This window comes from Emys orbicularis, chromosome 3 (assembly GCF_028017835.1).
Source record: "Emys orbicularis isolate rEmyOrb1 chromosome 3, rEmyOrb1.hap1, whole genome shotgun sequence".
NCBI classification, from domain to species: domain Eukaryota; kingdom Metazoa; phylum Chordata; order Testudines; family Emydidae; genus Emys; species Emys orbicularis.
In genome coordinates, this window is record NC_088685.1 from 77755246 (window position 1) to 77775678 (window position 20433).

Sequence of the window (20433 nt, forward strand, 5' to 3'; positions counted from 1 at the left end):
AAATTAATAAATTGTTGACTGGTTAAGAATAGCCAAGTGTCCTCATCCGAGAAATACTGTGCAACATGAAAGTTGACCTAAAAAGAACCTAGTGTTAAATTAGTAAACTAACGCTCCCTGGATTCACTAAAGAGGGTTTATCTTATTAGGCTACATTCTAATATTGGCTTTAATGCTTATAAAATTGGCAAATCTGGTTTGTTAGATTTCAGCATTAAAATCTTACTGGTACCAAGGCAAGTTCATAAAACCAACCCCCCCTCACACTTCCACAGCCAACTCTTTTAGGACGGTGGGTGCAAGTTGTCCTGGCCTGATGATTTAGAAATGTTTATCTCTAAGTAAATTATGTTTAAAATTTTCCTTGTTTACTAATGGATTGAAAAATACTTTATCGTCCTCATATGATATGAGTACCTCATCCTACTTTCCAAATACTGAAGAGAACTATTTATTGAAGACTTCGCTTCTGCCTTTTCTGCATTATTAATCATTTTACCGTCTCCATGTAATACTGGGTCTATACCATTGTAATCTTGCCCCGCTCATATCTATTTACAATGCTGCTACAAAAATCATGTTTCTGGCCCGTCACTTAGAGCACATTACCTTCTTCGTTGAATGTTTCCAATAGCTCCCCCTTCTTTACAGCACCAACTTGTATTCACTTTCAAGGCCTTCACAGTTAATAAGCACTTTTACCAATCATCTTTCATTAACTATTGAACTCTCAGTGCTCGCCTCTCCATGATGCCAGCCTCTACTGCTCACTTGTTAATTTTTCAAACGAAAACCTTCATGCTTTCTCCTATGCTATCCCACATGATTGGGAGGTGCTCCCCATAAACATCTGCAAAGCCACCACATTATCCACTTTCAAATCCATCCTCAAAACTCTCCTTTGCTGTGATGCCTACTAAAAACTTGACAACAGTTAGGCTGCTAGTGTGCAGAGAACACTCTCTCTCATGCTGACCAATACTGTCTCACTGTTTACTCCCCCATCTGTATATCCATATGCCGTTTCTTATCTTGTACTTCGTTTGTAAGCCCCCTGGGGCAAGTGCTTTCTTTTGAATCTGTGTTTGTACACTGCCTAGTACAATGGGATCCTGGTCAATGACTAGGGCTCCTAGGCACTACAGCAATACAAATAAAATAAATAAATATATAAAATAAATACCACCAGCAGTAAGATTTCTTTTGTTCCTAATATACTTAAAAATGCCTTATTGTCCTTATCCATGGCTGGCAGGGCTTTTCCCTGCATGTCTTTAGCTTCCCTTATCAATTTTCTACACTTAACTTCGTTTATATTGATTGCTATCTACTTCTCCTTTCTTCCATATACTAGATATTGCTTTTATATTTCTAATTGCTGTCTTTGCCACTGGACCACTGGGCTTTCTTGGTTATGAAATCATGGCATTTTAGCCATCTAATAAACTCTTCTTAAAGAACTCCCAATTTTCATTTTTCTGTCCATATTTGTCCTCCCAATCAATTTCGCTCATAATTTTCCTCAGTTTTAGGAGCTTTGGAAGCACCAAGTAAATATATGGTTGGGACTGTCCTCTGTTTTCCCCTACTGAATGTAATTAAAATCCTGAATTTTTTAGTGTCAAAATTTTTTTGCATACCTTATATTCATGTAAATACTTCAGAGTGTCACTAAGGTTTTAAAACAGGATTAAGTGGAAAAAAGTTCATTGGATCTTTTTTTCCTCCTTAAAAAACAAAAACCCACTTGCACTCCCCACAATTAAGCTAAATTATATACCATTTCCAGGCTATTAATATCATCTCTAAAATAGCTAGCCTTAGATGTTTCCTCTACCCTCTGAAACAAAAAAAAGTTGTCCCTAGAATTCAAGAACACAGACAGTTCTGCGTGTGGCTATGCTAGCTTTACAACAGATATCTAGAAAACTTAAGGGACTTTAATTACATTATGAAATCTAGACATTATGAAATCGAGACAGATTCAAAAAGCAAGTTAAAAGTAATTTCAGGTACTACAACTGTCCCTATATCGGTCAGCAATTTTGTGTGGTTTTTTTCAGTGCATGAAACGCAAATATGGCAACACTAAGAACTGAAAATATAACCAATTTAATGATTTTCATTGTACAACACAAATTTAAAAAGTAAACAAAGAGCATAAAGGCCAACATATAAATTATTAAAGTGAAACAGTGGAAATTTCTAATCTAATGTATAAAGATAAAGTAATCTATTTTCAAAAATTAAGTTTTAGTTGATAAGGTCCCTTTAATCCAGAGGGATTTTTCCTCTTTCACCTCAAAGCATTTGTACAGAGTCTTGATATATTTCACAGCATCACTTGATCCCTTGCCTTACTTTCCTGAGCAGGTCATGTCCATCTACACTGACATTCCAGTTGTGTGAATTAATCTACAATGTCTCTAACACCAACTGAATAATAATGTTGTTTATGTTATAAGACATCTCATAGTCTCTTCCTGCTTACACACCACACTTGTCATTTTGTCACGATACATCTAAGATTATTCAAATACTCATCTCACTTTTTAATACCTGCTGTGTCTCCTTTTTTCCATTTCAGTTCCCGTCCCCCCTTTATTTCTACCCAAATTATAGGAGTTTAGTTATTTTCTGTAATACTCTGAAGTGAAACAGTTATGATATTCTTCTATAACCCTAATGGACATTATCAGTAAGTTAAATTACCGTCAGCTTTGCCTCAGGATGTTCACATGCCTGAAGCACTCTATCGTCTCATGACAATACAGTTTGCTTTAGTCAGATTTCTTAAATTATTCCATTTTTTCTAGACCCTTACATTTTAAAATAATGATTTCCAAGAATATTTACCTGTTTAACTGATCAAAGTATAAACAAAGAATGTTTCTTAAATATCATTTATATATGGTTATTTTAGAGGAACACTGTCAATTTAAATTACATATGATTAAATCCTGGCCCCACTGAAGTCAATGGGAGTCAGGGTGGATAAAAATCAAGGATTTAAAAAAAAAAATCCCCCCCCCCAAAAAAAAATCTTAGTTTTTTTATTTAAATTGGATTTTTGATAAAATACTTTTTGAGGAAAAAACCTAACTAAAGATATTTTTAATTATGATACATTATAGCTCAAAGATACCTCATCATGGAATAAGGATTATAAATTCTAATTCTATAGTATGAGATATATTCATGTAATGTTTAAGAAAAGTTTTGTAAATGAGTTCCAATAGTTCATGGATTAGGGACCCAATCTTATGGGATTCCAGGGGGTTCTGTATAGATTATTTAGGTTAATGTTTCTATCTACCCAATGGGACTCAGTGCTCAGTCTAGAAGATACCATCAGAGATGCTTAGTTTTGCAGTTCTCAAACTGTGGATTTGTGTCTCCAGAGGTAACATGCTTGTTAACAGCAAAAATGTTTTAAATAAATAAATAAATAAAATATAGATGTGAGAAATAACAGACCTCAACCCTATTGTCCCTCTGCAAATTTGTGTACACAAAGTCAATCCCTTACCTCTCTCTAAAAGTGCAAAGTTTCAAAAAGTTCAATGAACAGAAGATTGTTGTAGGCGGAATAGACCTGGACAAGGAAAAGAAGTCTGGAGATAAATGTGAGAAGGGAGGGACAGGCAGTAGAAACAAAAGTGAAACTGTTTGAGCAGCATATTCCAGAAGTCTTGAGGTCTTTCTGAGTGTAGCCTTCATTGATTTGCGATCTACCATACCATTCTCTCACTAGAAGGGAAAACCTATCATGGCAGCAGGCTGTAAAAGAGACCCCGTTTGGGAATATTTTAATGAAGTTCCTCTACCTGTGGGTAAGACAGGCATGCGTGCAAAATGCAAACAGTGCAACAAAGAAATGCAAGGCCTAGTTGTCCGAATGAAACCAAATCACGAGAAGTGTTCCTTCTCAGGAAGAAGCTGCGTTGAAGATGACGAAAGGAACATGCCTGAACATGCAGGATCTTCAGGTTGGTAAACTTTTTTATTTCATACTTCTTTCTTAAGGACTGCCTGTCTTCCTTCTGGACTATTCTTGAATTCTCATGTTTGAGCAAAAAATATAGTTGTTACTCTATGATACTATCATTTTAGATGCAGTTGTGATAAAAAACAAATAGCTGAAATAGGCAGATCTTCATTTTACAATTTTACCTTTAAAGTAGTACTGAGTGTCAGTGAATGCAACGAATAATACTAAATGAGCAGTATGGTAATAATAATTAAACAACTGCATTAACTTATTTTGTTTAGGAGAATCCATCCTCAACATACAGGATTCTGAAGACTATACACCTTCAAGATCACCATCATTTTCTATAGTTTCAGAGTTATCTGCCAATGATAGTGTTTCAGTCACATCATGTATGTCACATAGCCACAGTATATCACCTGTAGCAAAAAGAAAAAAAATCTCCATCATTCAGAAAAAAACATAGATAAGTTTGTGATAAGAGCCAGCAGATTATAAAAAGAGGTAATTGATGAAAAAATTGCCTGGTTTGTTTATGCAACAAACTCTCCTTTCCATATGATTTAGAAGTTGAACCCACACTTCATTAACATGGTTCAGTCATTAAGACCAGAATACAGTCCACCCAACAGAGCAGATGTCGTAGGCAAATTGCTGGATAAAGTATATGAAAGAGAAATTGAGCAGTGTGCAAAAGGTCTAGAGGGTAAAATTGTTAACCTGAGTGTTGATGGGTGGAGCAATATCCACAATGATCCTGTTGTACGTGCTTGTGTGACAACAGAAGAAGGGAATGTCTTCCTTACAGAAACAATTGAGACATCAGGAAATGCACACACAGCAGAATACTTACAAGTAGCAGTAAAAGCTATAACAAACTGTGAAAAAAAATTCAAATGTCTAGTACGCCGTTTGGTCACAGACAATGATGCAAATGTATCCAAGATGAGAAGAAATTATTTAGAAGCAAGTCCCAAGCTAATAACATAGGGTTGCAGTGCTCATTTGATGCACCTCTTAGCCAAAGATTTCAGTGTTCCAGAAATAAAGGCTAATGTTGTTGAAATTGCAAAATACTTCCGTAACAACCACTTTGCAGCAGCTGCTCTGAAAAAAGTGGGAGGAACCAAACTAACTATCCCACAAGACGTGCGATGGAACTCAGTAGTGGACTGTTTTGAGCACTATATCAAGAACTGGCCTAATCTGATGACAGTTTGTGAACAAAATAATGAAAAAATAGATGGCACTGTCACAGCCAAAGTTCTCAACATTGGGTTTAAGAGAAATGTTGAACACATGCGGAGTACCCTGAAGCCTATTTCTGTAGCCTTGAACAAAATGCAGGGAAATAGCTGTTTTATTGCTGACGCTGTTGAAATTTGGAAGGAACTGAATGAGATCTTAAAAAGCGAAATATGCAACGACAGAGTTAAATTACAAGTATTAAAAAAATGAATGGGACAAGCACTATCTCCAGCTCATTTTCTTACAAATATTCTCAATACTCAGTACCAGGGTCAAACCTTAACTGCTGAAGAAGAGGAGTAGGCTATGATATGGACATCCTGCAATCATCCCTCCATAATGTCAATTATAATAAACTTCAGAGCTAAGGGTGAACCACTCAAGAAATATATGTTTGCTGATGATGTTTTAAAGTAAGTCACACCAGTGAACTGGTGGAAGTCAGTTAAGCATTTAGATTTAGAGAGTGTTGAAGTGATAATCTCACTTTTAACAGCAGTAGCTATTTCTGCCGGTGTAGAAATAATATTTTCTTCCTTTGGATTAATCATTCCAAATTGAGAAATCGTTTGGGACCTGAAAAAGCAGGAAAGCTTGTTTTTCTTTTCCAGATTATGAACAAACAGGAAAATAAAGGTGAAGACGATTGAGTTAGCTGCAGAAGCCAATATTTTAAGTTCCTCATGTTGACCTGGCTGATACAGTCGATTTAATTTTTGTTTTGTTTTTTAAATATTTCATTTAACTATTTTAGTTAAAAACAATTTTAACAAAAACCAACCCGATTTTAAAAAACGTGAATGTTTAACTAAATTCAAAAATTCATATGCTTGTTTTGTTAAAATATTACATGTTTGCTAGTGAAGAAAAAAAATCCAGAATACATAATGTTGTTGTTTTAGTTAAATAAAAGAATTTAAATGTCTCTCTGGTGATGTTCTCCTCCTAATACAGCATGGCAAGAAAATCCTCCCAATGACTTCATAAATATCTACTTCAATTACCTTTGGTAAATTAAATAACCAATCGTTCATTTTCTGATATAGCTGTAAAACTAATCTGAAAAGTTTTCAAAATAAATCACTTAAAAAATGTATAGTGTGCACCTTCTAAAAATGAAACCTACATCTATCTCTGGAGTTGTGAAGAATATTTATTAAGGTTATAACAACTAACAAGAATGCACTTTTATGTAGAAATCCGTGATTAAATCGAGTCTTCCTGACTAGTGATTTAAATCAAATCCACCCTGATGGGAGTTTTGCCACAGGCTGAAATGAGGCCAGAATTTCACCCACTGTTATCAAAATATTTGATTTTTAAAATATATTTCCCTTTAAGTTATCTAAGGTAGTGTTAGTATAATTGATAGAGAATGTAATTTGTTTACAATATGATTTTTAAACTGCATCAGAGGAAGGTCCAACATCCAAATAATGGAGGCACGTGAAGCTGTGTGTGGAATGCTAAAAGGCCACTTGATAGATTTCCTCTGTTGAGGAAGGTCCATCTTTATCCAGGAAGTGGCCATATTACAAAAGGAATTCACACTAATGCCTATGAGAAATAAGAGCTCCTCTAACATCTATGCTCCCTTAAAACACACTCAAATTCATTTAGCAATACCCAAATGGGAAGCAGACTTCCCTTTCTTGGTGCCAGAAAATGACAGAAACAGGTCAATGCCCAGTGATGAAACAGAAAACTTTGTCTTTTTAAAATTATTTATAAAAACAGAAAGACATCTCTACAGAGCAAAAGAGATACAACAGACAGCGCTTCAAGATATGTGCCCTCACAGTAAAATCTTTAAAAAAACTGGCCAAAACATATAAAAGAGTGAAAATCCTGTGTAAATGGTATATTAAAAAAAACCCCAATAATTTAGTTCACTAGTCCTGATTCTAAAGGGTATCGTATAGCTGCGTGACTAACAAGCCTCGGCCAAAAAAAACTCCCAAAAACCCAACTGGCTGCATGCACTTTTTCTGCATGATTCCTAAAAATACAGATCATTTAGCAATCATCTCCAAGGTCTGAGAGAACACTTTTTTCTTAAAATTGTTCTAAATAAATCTTGTTCACTTATGAACATAAATAGGACATGCTTATTCAGATTATTCATTAATCAAGTTATGACTACTTAGTGTTTATTCTGGGAATGCTGACTACAAATCACTGCAGCTGTCACTTCCGCAGACAAGTAAAAGGGCCAATCAGTAAATGAACCCTATCCTAGACCAATAATGCCATGTTGTTATTTTGCAGAGTTTGTAATCCTTTGAATTTGGGCAGTTATTCCACTACCAATCACACCAATGTCTAACTAATACAGTTAAATATCATGCATTAGATTTTTCAGAGATTAATCTGGACTGCACATGTAAAAAATGAAAGTTGCACTGTATATCTATATAAGCTTGAACTTGCACACACTTCTAGTTTTCAACAGGCAGAGTTAACAGGAATGACACTACTGAGCATCTATATGACTGCAGACACAAATGTATCTAACCGCACATCCAGCATTAGGAAATGCTTTTGTATATTAAATTATGTAATGTCTTGTTTCCTACAAATCTACATATAAGGAGAGATGCACCTTGAATGATATTTAGAAAAAAAGAGGAATTTTCAGAGTATTTTGTACTCCGAAAGGGAAAAGTAGTTGCATACTGCAAAAATGTATCAGAAATGAATATATGTGAGTGGAGAGAATATACAGAAAAAAAGTTACATTAGACTAAACATTCCTGTTTTATCAGTGAAGTTCAGCTTTCATCTGCTGGTTATCTTTTGTTTAAAGAAGTCATTTTCTGTTTACAGTGAAGTGCCCTGATAGGCAAATGAGCAAAAAAGCAGAAAACGATACATTAGCAAGCCAGGAACATGGTGGTTATACAGAAAAGTGTCCCTGCAATTTAGCTGTTCTTAATGAACTACTATATAGTCATGTTTTCCAATTTGGCACGAAGGTGCATGTGAAGATACTTTAATTTACATTACACTCCAGTGGTTACTTAGGGTCCCACTCCTGCAAGCTGCTCCACATGGGTCAACTCCTTTGCCCACACGGAGACTCATTTACTTCAGCGGGGCTCTTCATGGGCTCAGGGACTCACCCCCAATATGAAGCAGTTTGCTGGATCCTGGCCTAATGAATGATCTGAAAATGTAACCCCATACATCACTTACTAGCGCTGTCCATGAGCTAGTCACTAGAGTTTAAACTAAACTTATCAATTCACTGAAAGCAGACCTTCAGTAATATATCTGAGTTTGTGCTTTAGTAACTTACAGGACTGCTTTTTGACAGTTCTCTTTCATACAGTACACAGTGAGAAATATAATCAGTTCAATATCATAGCAATTCCAAAATACTGACATTTAATGGCTTCATCTATATCAAGGACATTTTGAAGGTATTATTTGTGAAAAAAAATTTATAGCATAATTACAATAGGAGCCTCAATATTACAGAAGAATGTTAACATGAGTTCTTATTAAGAGAAACTTTTCTGTAGGTACCATTTGGCATGCGCAGATGAGGTATATTAAATCTATCTCCCCATGTAAGTATTCTCACACTTCTTATCAAACTGTCTGTATTGGGCTATCTTGATTATCACTTCAAAAGTTTTTTCTCTTACTTAATTGGCCTCTCAGAGTTGGTAAGACAACTCCCACCTTTTCATGCTCTCTGTATGTATATATATATATATATATATATATATATATATATATATATATATATATATATATATATCCTCAATATCTGTTCCATTTTATGCATCCGAAGAAGTGGGCTGTAGCCCACAAAAGCTTATGCTCAAATGAATTTGTTAAGGTGCCACAAGTACTCCTGTTCTTTTTGCGGATACAGACTAACACGGTTGCTACTCTGAAACCTGTCATTAAATATATGTAATCTATCACATTAAACTGACTTCTATAGTTGCGTGCAATCTCTCTTATTGTTTTAGCTGGAGAATGTATTAAAGTGAATGATTTCCTACATCAAAAAATCCTGCCCTTCATGGTAAAACAAAAAGACGCTGCATGCCTGCCTTTTGATACAAGCATGAGGTCTAAAGGCTTTTAGATATTTAATAACGAAACTACTGAATGGCAGCTCAGAAAACAGAGCCTGCTGAAATACCTCAGTATATTGAGCACTGACCTGCTAAATCCAGAAACAGATATGGCTCCCCTGTTTCCTGTCCAAGATAAATTCAGCCACTGGATGAGAGTGCAGCGAGACAGTAGGTATTCCAGAGATGTGTCATTTATCCTTGCCCAGTAGGGTTGTAAACTGAGGTGAATGTATTGTAGAGGATCACAGCAATGCTGATGTAGTAGCTTACAAGTCTGTGCTAGTCTACACAGGTCTGGTACTGTAAGGTGACTCAAAATCAACTGAATGAGCTACATTAAAAACACAAAAAACAGATCACAGAATTCAAAATGTGAAGGGAAATTTGCCAAGCAGTAAGAAAATATACTGTAATTACAAAGTTAATATTTTTATTTAAAGTAGTGTCTCAAATAAACCCATAGATTAACAATTAAATAAGAAATCACCACCTTGTCAGTTAGATAACATTAAGCAACAGTGGAAAAGAAACAGCATATAAAAGAAACAGAAGCTTTCTAACTATTAAGAAGCTTCTTACCCAAGCTAATTTGAACAGTTGTATAAATGTAAACCCTATGTTTCCACAGCTTCCTTCATAGTCTGCTCTTTGAGTTGACCAGACACTGAATTGACATCCTCTCTCTTCTTCCCTGCATTTGTTTTTCAGCTAGTAGCACATTTGCAAGAGACAACAATTAGACTCTGCTCCACAGGTGCTGGAACTAAGAGTGCTGCCGCACCCCTGAAGTTGAAGTGGTTTCCATCATATACAGGGTTTACAGTTTGGTTCAATGGCTTTCAGCAACTCCATTATACAAATTGTTCCAGCACCCCTGCTCTGCTCCAAACTTCCCATTCCCTGATCTTCCTGGGATTTAGCTCTCTGTTCCCTGCTGTAAGATTCAACTATGCTTCAGCCTCAGCCATACACCTCCCAGGCCCCACGATTCTGGCTGCAGTCCAACTAAGTAAATGTGACCAGTGTATAACTCCCAGTTTCTGACTCTTTTTTTCCTAGACCTAATCACTCTCTTGCTTTGTGCTTGGGGTTCCATCCCTTCCCTGTACCAGATGTAACTCTAAAGAGAAGTTCTTTAGCCAGTACCAAAGCAAACAGCCATGACTCCAAAATACTCCCCAATCTGCCTCCCCAACCCTACTACACACCTTATAACGCCCTAGTTCAATTACTCTTGCTTTCCCTACCGTGTTCCACTTGTAAACGTGGATAAATATAAATATGGATACTCATTTAAAAAGGAAAAAAACAGGAAAATTGCCACACAAAAACTTTGTTAGATTAGAGATTGATAGAAAATGCACTCAATCATTACACTCATTAACAATGAAAGAAATCTCCAGTTAAGACAACATTAACACACACAAACACCTAAAGGCAAATGATTTAGAGACAGTCAAAACATTTTCCAACAGAATTTTTTTCGGCCAGTAAACGCAGATTTGTTGAAAGCAAAACATTTAGAAGCAATGTGCCAGTTTTGACAAAAGTTTGTTTAAAAACAAAATCTGAAATAAATGTTTTGCTCCATTTAACCTTTACTGAACATGTTTTGATTTTTATTTCAATTTTTTAAATGTTATATATTATCAAATCAAAATAGGAAGGAAACATTTCAATTTTGTAAAAACAAAATATTTCTATGAACCCAAAATGAATTCCACCCCCTAGAATTTCATTTAACAGGACATTTCAACACTTTTGTGTGTTCTGTTTCAGAATGGAAGAAATTTCTAAGTCACAAAATTCCCTGCAAAATGAAACATCTGGTTCCCACCCAGCTCTAGATTCTGTACTCAGATATAATAAACACAAACTCACTCTCAGACTCCTTGGCTTCACACATGTCCTTTAATTTCTAACATACAAACAATACAATTTGTGCACACATTCAGTTCCTTAGAACCACACAACTTTAACTGCAGTCTTAATGTTCAGTCTTCCATGTACAAACAACAGACTTCACTAGTACACATGGTTAGAGGGAAACTCTTTTTAACTAGCTGAGGTTGTAGTTCAGGTTGTGCATTTCAATGAGACTGTGAAGAACTGAACATGCATTTTGTGGTCGGTTACATGTTGCAATAGAAAGGAAATATATTGCATAGCTGAGGAGTTAGTGCTTTTAGGTATTGTGATATATGAATGATAACTTCCATGGGAGTCGAGGTGGCATGACATTAATATTGGCTTAACTAAAGTTCCTTGATTTTGGCATTGTTAAGAAATGCACTTAGAGCTACAGTTGCTTAACAAAGTTCTTTGTGTGGTTCTATTATACCTCTAATACATAGGCTTTCACTAAAATTATAGAGGCACTGTAAGCTTTCAGCTATTCCATTTTTTATAATCCACCATAAATATATATTTTCTGAATATTCACTACTCCCTCCAAGTTTTTTTCCACTGCAGTAAAATATCCACTGTTCATCTAAGATCTTTAGTGACTTATAGTGCTCTCCCGTTGAACAGGCAAGCTGACCAACAAAGGGAATACAAGTCAGCAAACCCTACTTCCAGAATTATGCTGACATAATTTCTGATAAATTAACATTAATTTCGACTGCAATGAAAACTGGAGATGGAGAACATCAAAGTTTGGCTAAATGGAAAAAAATATTTTGACTTCTGAGCACTACAAACAGTGGCAAGACTATGAAAAGCTCACCAATGTCCCTTTAAACTAATTATTTTAAAAGTATTTCCTAACCTACAGAACACTACCTCTATACCACCTGAGATGAAATCTCTTACTACATCAGCCTCTTAACCAGAAAAGTTAATCCCAACATTTTATTTTATTTACTAAAATTAGACTATTTTGTAATATCCAAAATGAAAAAAAGTATAATGAAATGTCACTAAGATTATGACATTGAGATGTAAATACTTTTTGCTCACTTTTGATTAAACAAAACAACAAGGTCTAAGCCTACAGGCTAACCACCATTAATCATTGCTAGTCTAGAGTCTGCTGTCTGTCAGAAACGTGTGTGTGTGTGTGTCCCAGCATAAAGTACAAATTGATACTATAATGAATATGTGATGTGCTATACTATTCTGTGTTCAGGATAACTCCCAGAATGCAGCTGACCTGAATATCTGCTTTCGAAAACTAATCTCATAACATGTGGAGTTTCCTTCAAACTGTTGTTACTATGCATTGATGAAGAATTATGGCAGCTGCCATCTTTGTTACAAAGAGAAACAGCATAGAGGGTATTTAAAACTTATATATGATTTCAACAGAAAGGAAACAGAATACAAAAAAAAAGAGTTGTTTTCTTAAGATAAGACAGAAAAAAATTGTAACAAATCGGATATATACTTTTTCAAGATGAAAGAGTACAGAGTACCCTGCTTTTAAAGAGGATAACTCATTAGATCAAAATATGCTAGAACAACAGCATGGACATTAAAATATTGGACCTGCATTCAAAGCACCAATTTGGAAGTCTCCACTCGCAGTTCTAAATAATTATCAGTGAACAAAATCAAAAAGAAAAAAAGGAAAAGGTTATTCTTTATACACAGTAAAGGTAATCATCTATTCTATGTCTCCATTTTGTCATCATATCCCATGTTCTCACATTGCAGCAACTCACTTGTTTGCGATGAGCTCAAGATGTGTATATATAAGATTATAGAAAAAAGTACAGAACATTTCCCTTCCTCCATTAAGGCACAGGGTGTTTATAAAGTTATGAACTGATGGATTCTCACCAACCCCAGGGAGTTCATCAGACAATTACTAACATGACTTGGCCCTCTGGCTAAGTCTCAAATTCTGCAGTTACAAATGTCACCGAGGCTGGTAAGCCAGAATGACGTGACCACCCCAGAAAGGACGAGAGGGAAAAGGACACCAGAGAGAATGTAAGAATACTTAGAAACTAAAAAAAGGGGTGCATCAGGTTATCATCATCATCATCTACACCCTGTCTTTAGTCCCATTTCCCAATAACTTCTCTTACCTCTCAGGCAAGTCCAGTTTCTTAGGGCTAGTCTACACTTACCGGGTATTTCGACGGCTGCGGATCGAAGTTCCGAGTTCGATTTATCGCGTCTGGTGTGGACGCGATAAATCGAACCAGGAAGTGATCCCCGTCGACTGCGGTACTCCAGCTAGACGAGAGGAGTACCGCGAAGTCGACGGGGGAGCCTGCCTGCCGCGTGTGGACCGCGTCTGAACCGCGGTAAGTTCGAAGTAAGGTATGTCGAATTCAGCTACGTTATTCACGTAGCTGAATTTGCGTACCTTACTTCGACTTGGGGGGCAAGTGTAGACCAGGCCTTAGAAAGGCAGCCCTCAACTCTATCCAAACTCAGTACCTTTTCCCCAAGGTGACAGTCTCTCCCCTCCTACCTCTTTCTGGAGCTGTTTTTCCCCTTGGTACTCCTTCAGCCTCCCAGTCTCCTTGGGTATTGACTCTGCTCTCTCCCCCTTGGAATGAGCTAGGTCTGCGCTTATATAAAACTCCAGGCCCCTCTCACCACCATCCTCTGGGAGGGCTGGTTAATTGGAGTCAGCTAGTTGCATTTTTCTTTTCTCCCCCCACCTGACAGCTCACTTCACATTTTCGTGTCAGAGGTAGGACTGCTTCCCAAGGAAATTGTGGAACTGCCAGAAAGGTAAGGGAATTTACGGGAAATGGGACTAAAACTTTAGGTGCAGATCATGATAAATTACCAATACACCCCTTTATATATATATCCCTACATTCTTTCTGATACCCTTTCCCCACCACGACCCTTTTGGTGGTGGTCAGGTCATCCTAGCGCATCAGACTTGGTAACATTTGGAGCTGTGTTTGGGGCTTAGCTGGAGGTCACAAGTCACATTAGTGTTTGTCTTCTGAACTCCCTGGAGCTGATCAGAATCTACTGGTTCATACAGGGGAGAACCGATTTCCCATTACACTAATTTTTAGCTCTTCAATGCATGGAATATATCTTTAACAATACTGTAACCACTAAATGCACTGTGTTTATCTACAGTAAATTTGTTCAGCAATGGCATTTTAATATGAGCAAAAGCAAATTACAACTTCATTTAACCAATAATTTCCTTTCCAAGACCGAGTCAAGTTTGCACAGACTCTGGGTTCTTCCTTTCTCCTTGGCCAGACAAGTGGGTGTGGGGACCAATCAAATCTTACAATTTTTGCTTTTTCTAGGAATCTCCACCAAGTTCTCCAATTTGATTCCTTCTAATCCGAAAGAAAATGTGTGTAAACCTACATTAGCTCCTTATTCAGAACAAAGTTCCTCTGGATGAGAGTCTATGTTGCCAGAAAGAAATTATCAGGTAAATGGCATAATTTTTCATCTCCATGACCAGGTCTGCTACAGCAGTACTTCAGCAAGCACCTAAGCTGTGAAAAAGGGAGCGTGGACAAGCTATCAGGAAAAAAGTATGTACTAGAATCACTGATGAAAAAGACAGGAAGGGGAGACAGTATATTCCAGCTCCCTATCCTTATAGCAAATGGCTCCTTAAGAGGGAACACGCAGCCCTAAGTACCATGTGACTAAAGGTTTTATCAGCAAATGCATGTACATTTAATGCAAAGTAAATGTGTGGAGAGAGTGTCAAGTGACTGCTTTGCAGAATTTGTCAACTGATGCTTTACTTAAGTTGCCAAAGCCACTCAGGTGGAGCGGGCTTTCATTCTTACTGAGCAAGCAACTTCCATCACCTATGTGCCTCAGGATGCAGGTTTTGATCAATGTGGAAAAAACATACTGCAAAATTTCCAGTGTCCTTTCTAGAGTTAAAGAATGGAACACACAAAGGGCGGTGGGGGGAATGGGACTGTTCTAAAAGGATCTTCCTGTCAGAGACAGGAATCAAATAATCTAGAGCCTTGAAAGGAAAAAGCCAGGGCCCAGTGGATTCTCTTATGACCCATGGACTTCCTGGTGCCAACTGGCTGAGAGGAAGCATAGAGTTTTAAAGGGATCCCCTGGGTTGGATATCTGCATAATAGTTGACCAAAGGGTGGCACGTGAGGTGTCTACTGAGAGCCAATAGCCCACTGGTGGTCATAATCATTGCAAAATGTGTCTGGATGATATTTAAAGAGTTATTTATTTATACTAAAAATTATGTTCTCAAGGTGTTGGAGTTAAGGCAGATCACCAGGAGGTGATATACCTCTGAAACGTTATTTTCAGGCAGGAGGTAACGACACCTATCGCCCTTTCTCCCAGTCATGTGTGTATTATTTGTCTCAAAATATAGGTCTATCTGCATATTAAGTCAGGTGAACTGAGAGATTGCAAAATCTGCAAGAGAGGAAGTTTGCAGGAGGAAACAAAGAGCAAGAGGGAGGGGTCCTGCTTATTCATAAAGAAAAATGACTGTTCTCATATATCTTGAGGTGCAAGGGAACACATGGAACTCTTCACATAGGAGGGAAATGGACTGCCTTGAAAGGAGGGTCACAGCCAACCTGTCTGTAAAATGCTACATGGATTTTGGATGTACAATACTCTACAAGGCATGAGAGTATCTTGTTAATTAAGTCTAGGCTCTAGAATGCATGCTATGATTTTATTTTATATGTAACCATTTGTTTCCAATATTTCTACTTGTTATTACTTGAATCTGTGCTTTGCTAAATAAACTTACATTTGATTTTACTATATACATATAAGTAAAGCAGAGAGATGTGATCTGAGGTGGAACTGGTAAGCTGGGGTGTTCTGTTTGTTTGGTAGCAGCAAATCTATGAACACTGCAAGTGTTCGGTGGATCAGGGGCTGGACACACAAAACAAAATGTCCTTGATACCTGAGAGACCATATAAATGTATTCATGAAACCCAACATATTAAAAAATGGGTTAAAAAAAGGGAAAAGCAGTACACTAAAAGGAGAGAAAAATGGAGACACACAAATAGGAGACAGGAGTTCATAGGCACAACAGAAATGGATCCAAAACATTTCTTCGCTGATACCTTTAAGGACTTGGATAAGAATAAGATCACCAAAAGAAACCTTTTGTTAATCCAACAGACTGCAAATCAGTTTGCTCATCCTTTCTAAAACAGACCTATTTTTAAACACATTTTTCCTGGTTTAAGAAGTATTTTCTTTAAATGATGAAAAATATAATGAACACAGTAATACATGACAAGATTTTCTGGGGCAGACAGTGTCCCAGAGTACACTCAAAACAATAAAATGTTTTGCCTGGGTTTTGTGCATTTGAGATATTAGGAGTAACAACATTTATATAAAACTAAACTATTCTATGTGTGTTGTGATAGCCTGAAAATGTTTCAGGCCGGAATACAGCTATTTCCTCATTAATTGAATACTGAGCTGATTAGAATAAGGAAACAGTGAGGAATGGGGCCCAGAGTTTGAATATCACACAATTATTATGAATACCCCTCTTTAAACTGAATGTTGTATTTTAATACTAAAAACTTTAAATGAAAAGAAAAACTACAAAAACCAAAGTGAGCTGAGAGGAAAACTATTTTCTTTTAAAAGTTCAACCCTTTTGGCCCCTCCTCCTTGCTCCCCTTCCCAGAATCTCCACTACTTTCCTCTTACATCCTCGCTCTTATCTCCCTCTCTCTCCCCACTCATTCCCTTCAGCCAGGTTCTTCGCAGAAGAGCTATAATGCACTGGTGCCCAGCTTGGTCCTTTAGATTCTAAACATTGGCCCTCAGAGGTGACTGTATTAAGAAAAAAAAACCTTTGTAATTGATTCTGAGTTGAAAATTTGTTCCCTGAGCCATGCCCTGCAATTTTAAAATGGAAAGTGACTGAACCAGCTCCAACACTTGGGGAGGTGATAGAAGAGACCACCACCTCCCAGCATTTCTCCTTTAGCCCCAATAGCAGCTCCGATTCCAGCTAGGCGCACTCTCAGTAGCTGCTGTTGCACTGTAGGGGAAGGAGAATGTAACTGCCTGTTCTATTGCCTTCTTCCTTGCTAGGGTCTGGGAACCCCAAGGAGAGCTTCCCTGGGTCCCGGGGGAATGCCTAGCAAAGGAAGGCTCCTTTTCCTCCCCACACAACCAGCTAGGGCATCCAAAGAGGTGAGTAAAAGGAAAAGCTGAGAACCAATATCAGTTATGGTTCCCCAATTCTCTCCCTTACTACAGATTAGAGAAGCCTACAGATGGCTATAATCTGAGCAGAAGGCTATAGTCCCCAACACAGTGTACTCCAGCCAATCCCCACTGCCAATATACCCTCTGCATTGGGGACTACAGGGAGGAAGGGAGAGGAGCTGTCTATGCTGGCCCTAAAGCCATTGGTGACTCCCCCATGCTGAGTGTATTCTTCCCATGGAACTTACAGGTGGTTCCGGCGTCTTCCGTGTTGCAAAGGAGAGGATCTGCAAAGGCTCTAGAATAGGACAGTGAATCTGATTGTGACCTCTTGACTTTTTCAAAATAATATGCAAAAGTTTGGAGATCGCTGCTTTAGTGTATTTTGTGTTGTGTTTCAACACTGAATTGGGTGGAAGATGCCGAGATTTTCCCCAATACAAACAATAAATACAAATATGCTGTATGGTAATTATTTTAGGGACAAGAGTCCTGATGCCCTATGTAGACAGGGACAATGGAAAAGATGAAGGGCTTAAACTATTTTAAAAATGATTTCTATTTCAGTAGTTTGATTTTTAGTAATTTTCCTTCTCTTTCATGTACTGTAAAGTCTGGAATTTTTCAAATGAAAGGAATGAAAAGCCACAGCGTGCATGTTCTGGGAAACAGATGAAAAATTCTGAGTTCAAGAGGCAGAACTGAGGGATTGTAGTAGCTAAGTTGAAATATACATGCTCAGAGTCTGGTTACCTGAACATTGATTGGCCAATAACAATCACCAAAAGTATACAGAGTCACTTATTATATGACCATTGAGAAATAACTAGACAATGATTATGTAAATCAGACACCCACAACCAGAATGCAAGGAATTGCATAACCAGTGAGGAAAAAAATATAGCTTTGGATGAGTAACTATACAGCATTTCTGCCCTCTGGTTGAGACAATTCCATTTTAGTATAATAAGCATTTTTTCCTTACCTCATAAGGCAGTTTATCAAAATACCCATTAGTTGTCCATTCCCTGAGGGCTGCAACACTGAACTGTTTATTAAGACTATCCATTTCACAGCCATTCTTTTCTTCATCATCATCTTCATCCAAATCATTCATATCTATCATCGAAGTCTTAAGCGAAAGTACAGGTCTCTCTTTCACACCATGTAGTACTACTGCATCTAATTCAGCGTAATAGTCCTGAAGGGAACTATTTACTTCCAATCGAATTAGATTTGTGGGAAAGTCAATCTGTTTAATACAAGGTGTGAACTGGCGAGCCTGAGGAGAATTCACCTTGGTAGGTGCTTCTGACCAAAGGATTTCCCACCTACAAAAGAAAAATTGCACATATAATACAGTGATTAATACAAAAAGATGAGTTACTATTGTAAGCTCTGAACTTGCGCACAATGTGCTACTCTGGCAAAAGTACAAGTATTTAGTAAGTTAGGAACATGGCTAAGAGGTCAGTTAAGATTGCTTTATTTCCCCAGACTTCAATAAATATCTGAAAAAGAAAAAAATTAACAGGCTCATCACATATTAGGATTATACAATTACTGTACTTCCTTTGCACTACTGATAGAACAGGATGTGTGCTCATGAACATACAAATGTGCTCTTTTACTAACACAAACGTACAAATCCTTGTAACATATCACAATTTATGCAAGTGTGGCAAAAAGGAGAATAAGCTTGTATATTAAACTTCATATTTTAGTGCAAATATACTAAATAGAGAACAGAGGGTCACATGAAGAACCATACAAATACTTAGCCAAAACTTCTTTCTAATTCCCCTCCCCACAAGCACCTTTTTAACAAAAAAACTATATATTAAATATTATAACAAAGTCATTAAAATAGGAATAGTTAATAATCCAGTTAATAATGACAATTTTTAAAGTGTCTAAGTTCTATTTTGTTGACTTTTGAGCAGTTAAGCAAGAATTTCTCTTCTAAGTCATTCATTGTGAAATGCCTCTTTAGTAGGGACCTACCAAATTCATGGTCCATTTTGGTCAATTTCACGGTCATAGATTTTTTTAAAAGTAAATTTCATGGATTTCAGATATTGAAATCTGAAATGTCATGGTGGTGTAACTGTAGGGGTCTGGACCCAAAAAGGGGCTGTGGGGGGATCACAAGGTTATTTTAGGGAAGTTGCGGTATTGCCACCCTTACTTTTGCGTTGCTGCTGGCGATGGTTCTGCTTTCAGAGCTGGGCAGCCAGAAAGCGATGGCAGCTGGCTGGGCGCCCAGCTCTAAAGGCAGCACCCCGCCAGTAGCTGCGCAGAAGGGTGGCAATACCATACCATGCTACCCTTACTTCTGTGCTGCTGCCTTCAGAGCTGGGTCCTTGGCCAGCAGCCGCTGCTCTCCAGCCACCCAGTTCTGAAGGTAGCAACCCCCTTCTGGGTCAGGACCCCCAGTTTGAGAAACACTGGACTCCCCCCTCCCATGAAATTTGAATAGTATAGGGTAAAAGCACACAAAAGATCAGATTTCACAGTCTGTGACATATTTTTCACATCCATGAATTTGGCAGAGCCCTACTCATTAGTGCAATGTTATGGATAAGAATTTAAAAACAAACAAACTTCAAGTCATCTTTGATCATTTGTAAATTTCTTGATTTTTTTTCTTTTGGTAACAAGCATTTTTTGAACATTTTTATCCTCCCTGGCTGTACATGGACCCAATGGCAGGATTCCCAGGACATGCATGAATTCCCATTCATACATCCTCTCTGATGCACCTCCTTCAGTGAATGGCAGAGTCACCAGCAGCAAACCACACATGGAGTAGTCTAGAGAAAGAAGAAAAGCCCCATCCTCACCAAGCCTGCAGTGCTCCCCAGCCTTGTAGACAGGCCTGGGAATGGAGAGAGGTCTGCTCTTTAAATGTATTCTGCATACTCCAGGCCAAAGGGAGGGGTTTTGCAGGTGCTCCAGTCACAGCTG

At 37.5% G+C, this 20433-nt stretch overlaps 1 protein-coding gene across 1 annotated transcript in view; it reads right to left on the minus strand.

Moving 5' to 3' along the window:
• The window catches only part of FBXL4 (F-box and leucine rich repeat protein 4), an 80061-nt gene that overhangs the window by 34884 nt on the left and 24744 nt on the right, over positions 1-20433 (minus strand). The window contains exons 4-5 of the mRNA XM_065400652.1: positions 18452-18797; positions 9420-9664 (exon numbers count right to left, since the gene is read on the minus strand). Of these exons, the coding sequence (XP_065256724.1) occupies positions 9420-9664; positions 18452-18797 (591 nt within the window). The remainder of the gene's footprint in view (positions 1-9419; positions 9665-18451; positions 18798-20433) is intronic.